The sequence below is a fragment of the Engystomops pustulosus genome, chromosome 8 (genome assembly GCF_040894005.1).
Source record: "Engystomops pustulosus chromosome 8, aEngPut4.maternal, whole genome shotgun sequence".
NCBI classification, from domain to species: domain Eukaryota; kingdom Metazoa; phylum Chordata; class Amphibia; order Anura; family Leptodactylidae; genus Engystomops; species Engystomops pustulosus.
This window is the reverse complement of record NC_092418.1, coordinates 103949-112274: the sequence shown is the minus strand read 5'-3', so window position 1 is coordinate 112274 and position 8326 is coordinate 103949. Positions and strand designations below refer to the sequence as shown.

The 8326-nt window shown below is 47.1% G+C and overlaps 1 protein-coding gene across 2 annotated transcripts in view; it reads right to left on the bottom strand.

Moving 5' to 3' along the window:
- Positions 1-989: 989 nt before the first annotated feature.
- Positions 990-8326, bottom strand: part of LOC140076219 (transforming growth factor beta-1-induced transcript 1 protein-like) — an 89982-nt gene continuing 82645 nt past the window's right edge. For both annotated transcript variants that reach the window (XM_072122730.1, XM_072122731.1), the window contains exons 9-12: positions 3316-3489; positions 3146-3227; positions 2128-2276; positions 990-1497 (exon numbers count right to left, since the gene is read on the bottom strand). In XM_072122730.1, coding sequence (XP_071978831.1) covers positions 1231-1497; positions 2128-2276; positions 3146-3227; positions 3316-3489 — 672 coding nt within the window. In that variant the 3' untranslated portion in view covers positions 990-1230. The remainder of the gene's footprint in view (positions 1498-2127; positions 2277-3145; positions 3228-3315; positions 3490-8326) is intronic.

Here is an 8326-nt window from a genome sequence, read left to right as displayed (position 1 = left end):
TCAGTCATATGTATAGGGGTATCTCATACACACAGGCTGCAGGGGGAACCAGCACCAGGAGTGTCACATCATTATACAGGCTGTCAGTCATGTGTATAGGAGTATCTCATACACACAGGCTGAGGGGGCGCCAGGAGGGTCACATCATTATACAGTCATGTGTATAGGAGTCAGTCATGTGTATAGGAGTATCTCATACACACAGGCTGCAGGGGGCGCCAGCACCAGGAGTGTCACATCATTATACAGGCTGTCAGTCATGTGTATAGGAGTATCTCATACACACAGACTGCAGGGGCACCAGCAACAGGAGTGTCACATCATTATACAGGCTGTCAGTCAAGCACTGGGGTTTGGTTGTGCCTCCCACTTATGAATAGGCAGGACTGTTGAATATTTTAAATGACTCATTGGACCTCTCTCTCAGGTCAATTGCATACAGCTTTTGTACCTGATTGCTTAATTTGCAGGCATATAGAGGGGCAATGAAGGGATGGGGTGATGCTTTCTAATGAGCTTATGAAAATATATTTAGTTTTGGGGGTTATTTTACCTGACAGGTTCTCTTTAAACCCTCCTGCTGAAGCAGTCACTCTTCCTTAGCCTGAAGCTCCCTATACCAGGATGGTAGCAACATTTGCCAAACACCATCCAACCAGCAACCTTGGACCAGTTAAGTGGTTGTCATGGAATAAGGGAACTATAAATGTATGGTTGACATCCCTTGTCTGTTTAATCCCTATCGCAAGCTGCAAACATCAAGGGTACCCCATTTACCATCCACACAGGGAACCTGGGCTATCCTGGGAGTTGATGTTGCATATGTACTACATGTGACTTAAATACAGTAAGTTAGCCGTGTTCAATGACACCTCAGAATCTTAGAAATTGCGCATCCATAAAAAAGATCCCACCACTTAACCTCTACACATTGATACAACTTTACAATTTATGTTAAGACAATTTATTTCATTATTTTAGAGCATAAAAAGAAAAATAAGTGCACATCATCTCCGTGTAAGTATAACAATTCTCTCTAGACATAATATCTCATAAATTCTTTAAGCTGGTGAAAGCTGATATGGAATAAGTGTCACTCAACTGAAGGATAAATAGGAATGGATATAAGGGTTAAAATGTCTATACATAATCATTGTTCATAGCTCACTTCTTTTCCCATTGTAAATTATTACGATGTTCACCCGTAACATTATCTGTAGGACTTAATATTTATCCATACAAGCGAGCAAAACAAGCCTGACAGTACGGTTTGCCTTCTTGTTCTCGGAAGGTGCCTTTGTTAAGTTGTCTTAGGCAAAAGGTGCAGTTCAAATGCTGAGGATGAAACTTCCGTCCCATGGCGGTTACACAGCGACCAGTTATAGGCTGATCACACCCAGCGCATAGGGAGCCACGACAAGAGTGGTAATGAGTCTCACACAGCGGAAGGCCGTCGTTCTCAAAGAAACTTCCGTTGAGAAAAGGGGTACGACAGACCTAGCGAAAACAAAAAAGTCCCAGGCTGGTTAGATCAAACACAAGAAATAGATTCCACAAACAGAATTAAGTAGTAATGAGATTTACCGGGAGCATTGGACACACACCAATCTTGCTAATCGAAAGTCAAAATAAGAAACCGGGACTGATTCTGTCTCCTCCATATGCTCCATAGCTAATTCATACAACAGAAAATCTACTCATTGCCTCATCGTAATAAGTGCACTATATGTGCTGCATGATACAGATGAGCTTGGGAAGTCATCAGCACCTTGGATCGACATCTATAGGAATGATAAGTGCACTATAGCAGCTGCTTATCATGGGCCACAGATGTCATAACCCTAACCCTGTATATATATATATATGTGAACCAGCACATTCGCTGGTTAGGGTTAACCCTACGGAAGCTCCTCTTCTAGCACCTATGTAGCTTACATAACGAATTACAGCGATCGTTACCCCACTGGAGCTAATGTACGAGACTTAGTGCTCATTCACATCTAGACTCTATTCTGTCTATTTCTTTGATTTATACTATAATTCTGAGAACTCATGTAATTAGACCTGCCGTCTTAGAGGGAATCGCAGATCTCAGCTTTTCCTGAGGGCTTGTGTTTCAATACTCACATGACACACAAAACATTGCGGATGCCACAAGCCATTTAACGCTGATATGTAACTTTCCTTCACGGGTTCAGAACAGCCAGCACAGACTGTGCCAAAGAGGCGATAGTAATCATATGAGCAGTAGGGATCCTCATCCTTTTCATGGAACCCTGAAGGACACGAGAGAAGAAACATCTATATCTATAGGAAGTATATTCACAGGCGCCAAACTCAATCACATGAGATGTCCTGATACTGAGGGATGATGAGATGTGGATGGTTCAGAGGTCATCATACAGTAGTTAGGCTACATTCACACTAACGTATGGAGGACGTATATACGGCCGATATACGTCCCCCATACACTTCTATAGGCGCACGGCGCCCTACAGGAGCGGTACGGTGCAGAACATGTGCGGCACCGTACCGCTCCGTACCAGGAAAAAGATAGGACCTGTCCTATTTTTTGCCGTAATACGGCACCGTGCCCCATTACTTCCTATGGAGAGGGGCGGGGGTGAGCTGCGCTCACCTCCTCCTCCTCTCCCCGTACACTGCCGTTGCCCGCTACGGTACGGTACGGGTGGGCAACGACAGTGTGAATGTAGCCTTAGAGTTCTGTAGTAATAGGTGACATTTATTTCTTACTGCGGGTAAAAGCCTCAGCAGCATTTGTGATACTTCTTCAGATGACAGCTATTCCTCTTGACCTAGCTAAACACATGCATACTGGTTTACATGAAGGGCAAAAGATGTAAGCAGCGGCCTTTCCTCTGACATCTGGGGCCCCCATACACATTAGGGGGTGCGGGTCTGGCCATTGGAATATGCATGCCCCAGTGGTGAATGCTGGAATGCTATTTAGTTAGGAGAGAAGAGTCAAGTATTCTGTATATGTCAGCTTATACAAGCCGCTTAAATAAGGAAGACAGAGGAGAACAATATAACTTTACTATTATCATCTGCAGAATCTGCTATGCAATTTAATAACATGTTCAGTAATGCTTCAATTATAAAGACGAGTCGGCTTGGGTTTCACCTTCTTCCCCAATTGGTTTCCTGCAGATTTTACAGCAGAAATGCTCAGGATGCCAGGTCCGACCAAGAGCAGTCACTAAATTCTATAAAACAAAAAGAAATGAGAACCAACCCAACAAAGAGGCAAATCATGAGCCACACAGCCACAAGAGAGGACAAAAGGGACATTACCTTTAAGATGGGAAGGTCACACAATGCACAGCGGGGAGAAAACAGAGCAAAGTAATCTTTTTCACAATATGGACGTCCATCTTTCTCAAAGAAATTTGTGGTCCCAATAAGTGACTTACAGTGGGCACACACAAAGTGTTCAGGATGCCAAGTGTGTCCTAATGCTGTCACCACCTAAGAAAGAGGGAGAACGCTGGTTAAATAATATGACATAACACATCCTTTCTACACACGTAACAAATCTGTGAAATAGTTACAGCAATAGCTCTCAACCTTTCTAATGCTGCGACCCCAAACCATGTACAAGAAAATAACTACTATAATACTGCCCCCTATGTACAGGAATATAACTACTATAATACTGCCCCCTATGTACAAGAATATAACTACTATAATACTGCCCCCTATGTACAGGAATATAACTACTATAATAATGCCCCCTATATACAAGAATATAACTACTATAATACTGCCCCTATGTACAAGAATATAACTACTATAATACTGCCCCCTATGTACAGGAATATAACTACAATAATACTGCCCCCTATGTACAGGAATATAACTACTATAATACTGCCACCTATGTACAGGAATATAACTACTATAATGCTGCCCCCTATGTACAGGAATATAACTACTATAATACTGCCCCCTATGTACAGGAATATAACTACTATAATACTGCCCCCTATGTACAGGAATATAACTACTATAATACTGCCCCCTATGTACAAGAATATAACTACTATAATACTGCCCCCTATGTACAAGAATATAACTACTATAATACTGCCTCCTATGTACAGGAATATAACTACTATAATACTGCCCCATATGTACAAGAATATAACTACTATAATACTGCCCCCTATGTACAGGAATATAACTACTATAATACTGCCCCCTATGTACAGGAATATAACTACTATAATACTGCCCCCTATGTACAAGAATATAACTACTATAATACTGCCCCCTTGCTGGGAGGTTGTGTGAGAGCAGAGCTCCTGAAGTCTCCTGATGCCTGGAGACAGCCCAGGGCGGGGCCACCCTGGGTGGGGAGATTCCCCAAGCAAGGCCCAGGCTTCCAGGCCTACACCGGGAGTGAACTCCCAAAAGCTTTCTACTAGGGATGCAAATCCCAATGTTACTAACAGAGAAGTTTGTGGACAGAATGTTGATTTATTAAAGAAGAAACAAGACAAGGAAGTGAGTACAACAGTGAAAGCAGTGAGTCCCATGTCCATCCAGCATGGAGGAGCTCAGGTGATGCAGAGTGTGAGATCAGCAGCAGGTGCACAGCCCCCCACTCCTGCACCCAGACAGAGGAGAACATCATTGGAAAGACAAACCCTGCAAGAAAATCTGCAGCAGAGAGATGTTGTGTCCAGCATGTCCTGTCCGGGCCGCACCAGATCCGCTGTAAAGCCACAGACCAGGCCTGCACAGTGTGCACCAGCCACAGCCACTGCCACTGCCAGTACAAGCAGCAAGCCTGGGGAGCCAAGGCCAGAGACAGGAGGAGGACTACAGAGACCAGCACGGCAGCTGAAGGAGACCACCCGAGCGCCTGAGCTGCAGATGGCGGAGGAGATCCCGGCACTGGTAAGGAGGATGGGGGAGCTAAGTCACCATAAACAGATGCTGCAGATGCAGATAGACTGTATGTATAACCTGAGGACTGCGCACCCTGAGAGCAGCGCCCTGTACAACAGTAAGCTGCAGGCACTAAGTAAGGAACTTGCTGTGGTGGTGAGGGACATGGACTGTGTTCTGGAGAGGATGGGACCCCTGGCCGAGTCCTATAAGAACAGGGAGCGCTTTGCCCAGCAGAAGCAGAGCTATAACCCTGGACCCCGGGCCCCTGCAGCACAAGCAGAACCCGTCCCCCCAGATGCACCCCAAAAAATGTCAGTGCAAGTACTGAAACCTGCAAGCTTTTCTTTCCAGAAGGGACAGACACAAGAGCAGCCGCAGATCCCCGCAGTAGATAAAAATGCTGTAGTACCACAGGTCCCAGCAGAGACTATGCAGCAGCAGGAGAGCGGACTTCCATCCATGCATCATGGTGATGCGGTGACCCAGGAGAACTTTACTGTTGTGGCAGAGACTGGGGACACTGGTGGACATCTTGATGTGTCTGAGGGGTCGGGGGATTCAGAGTCTATCTGGGAGGTGCAGCCACCGGAGGATAATGTGCAGGGGGATGGGGGGCAGGGGGTACAGGATAATGTGTGTGATTTTCCCCCACTAACATCGAGCCCCCCAGAAGAGTCAGGTCCCTCTAGAGCTGACCCTCCCCCCAATACCCAGAGTGAGACCCGTCAGGAACCTCCCAAAAACGCCTGGAGCCGCGGCGCTCCCTCCTTCACCTCCGGCGCACACTACACAGGGCAGGCGTTTAAGAGGAGGAACGTGGTGCGCTTTAAGATCAGAGGCGCAAAGGAAGATCTCCCAGATAGGAGGTTTGTGGTGCGGGATCTCCTGTGCCGCCAGATGGGGTTCACGCCTGATGATATCCTGGCGGTCATAAACCTTCCAGACAGACAGGGCTATGATGTCAGCTTTAAGCTTATGTCCAGTCTGGATAGGTTTTGGGATAAATTACCCCGGCTTGGGGACAAGGACGGCTGGAATAAGTTTACATTTGTCCCCATATCCAGACCAGGTACTGTGGTAGTTAATATAATATTCTGGAATGAGTCTGTTCCCCCTCAGGATATTATAGTGTGGCTCAGGCGCCATTGTGATCTGCTGTCTGACCTCACTAAGAACAGGGACACTGACGGTATCTGGACTGGAGGGTGGAAGGTGCTGGTAAAACTGCGCCAATATAACAATATCACCCTGCACCTCCCCAACTCCTTCTTTATAGGGAGAGAGAAAGGTGTCTGTTTCTACCCAGGGCAGCCACGGAAGTGCTTTAGGTGCGGTAGGATTGGTCACGTGGCCAAAATTTGTACTGTGGTAAAATGTAACCTGTGTGGGGAGGTCGGCCATCTCAGTGCCACCTGTGAGAAGGTCAAGTGTAATCTATGCGGTGAGATGGGCCACCCACACAAGGATTGCCCAGAAGCCTGGCACAACATCGCCAGGGACTTCTCAGATGATGAGATGGTGCAGGAGGCAGACGCCTTAGAGGAGGAGGCCTTGGTGTCGGGGCAAATTCTGACCAGGCGGGAGGTACAGCAGGGCTCAGGTGAGACAGTACCGGCACTGCAGCAGTCAGACAGCGCTCAGGGGAGTGTGGAGGTTGTAACCCAGGAGAAGCCTCAGGCAGCCACCTCTGTAACATCTGCTGAATATGAGGAGGTGAAAAAGAATAAAAGGAAGAAAAAAGACAAATCCTCCCGTAGGCCTGAGGAGTACAGTGCGGAGCCTAAGACCAGGAGAAAGTCCATTGGTGATAACGGGGTCATGGTCCTTTCCAATCGGTTTGATGCTCTGTCAGAGTCAGATGGGGATTATGAACGAGAGCTGGAACGTATTGATAATGAGTGTGAGGTGGACATAGGGGACCCCCCAACTAAAAAGAAGCCCCCTCCTGAAGATACCGCTGTAGAGTCAGACATGGAGATAGGTGGAAGACAGGGGGACACTGACTCTGACTCATGATGATGGGGGTCACTGCTCTGCTTTTTCTCATTGTGATGGCTGGGTTCTCTCTAAAAGTTGCTTCTAGCAACGTCAACAGCATTAAAGTAAGAAGGACCAGACACGCAGTATATGACCACCTGAGATATCTGGACGCTGATGTTATCTTCCTGCAGGAGACCCGTCTGACCACCTTAGGGCATCTCCGTGAGGCTGAGCGTGAGTGGCGGTCTGGTCCTTCTTACTGGTCACTGGCTGTGGAGCCGTACGCCGGGGTCGCCATACTATTTAACACCACAGACGTGACGGTGCACAGGCTGACGGAGGTCGCTATGGGGAGGTGCCTGGTGCTAGAGGTGACCATCCATGGTAGGCGGCTCCGGCTGATCAACATCTATGGCCCACAGACAGTGACAGAGAGAATCCAGCTGTTCAATGAGGTGCGGCAGTATCTATTTACCTCTATCCCTGTAGTATTGGCGGGCGACTTTAATGTTACCATGACATCAGGTGACAGGTCCTCGGGCAGAGCAGTGGTCAGAGACTCCAAAGTCCTAAAGAGCATTATATCACAGGCCAATCTGTGTGATGTGTTCACCCTGGATGGTAGGACACCTAAATACACCTACTCCTGTGCTGACAGACATAGCAGGATTGATATGGCTTTTGTCAGTCCCTCAGAGAATCTAAGTGGGATGAGCGAGAGAGTCGTCCCATATTCTGATCATCTGGCCTTATTGTTTTCCATGGGAGCCTCTAACCGCTCTGATATTGGTCGGGGGTTATGGAGGCTCAATTCTAGCATCCTGGATGATATCTATGCCCAGAATTGTATCCACTCCCTTTTTCAGGACCAGCTCCAGAGACAGGACTTTTATGACAACATATCTGACTGGTGGGAGAACGTCAAGGAGGAGATCCGGTCCCTCTTAAAGAGACTGTCAGTGAAGAAGGGTAAGAGTAAGTACAGCCAGTATCTCAGGCTGCGGAGAGAATTGGAGTCACTGTATTCGGCGGGAGGGGGGGACAAACAAAAGATTGACCGACTGAAATCTGAGATAAAGCAGTATCAGTACAGCCGCTACACGTCTCTGGTGATCGAGAGAGATTACGGAAAACTGGGAGTTCCCGACCCCTATGAAAATTGCCGGGAACGTGTGGCCAAGAAATCGATCACAGGTCTCACTGACTCCCAGGGAGTTTTGCAGGAATCTCGGGAGGGTATCCTGGGGGTGGTGAGATCGTACTATGCTGAATTATTTCAGAAGAAGGTTTTGGATAAAGAGAAAATGGCTCAATTCTTGGAGGCAACTCCAGGCCCTGACACTAGAGATTTGGATTTTTCTCCTTTGACAGCAGGAATAACAGAGGAGGAGGTTAAAGAGGCCATTGATAAGTTACATCTGAAGAAGGC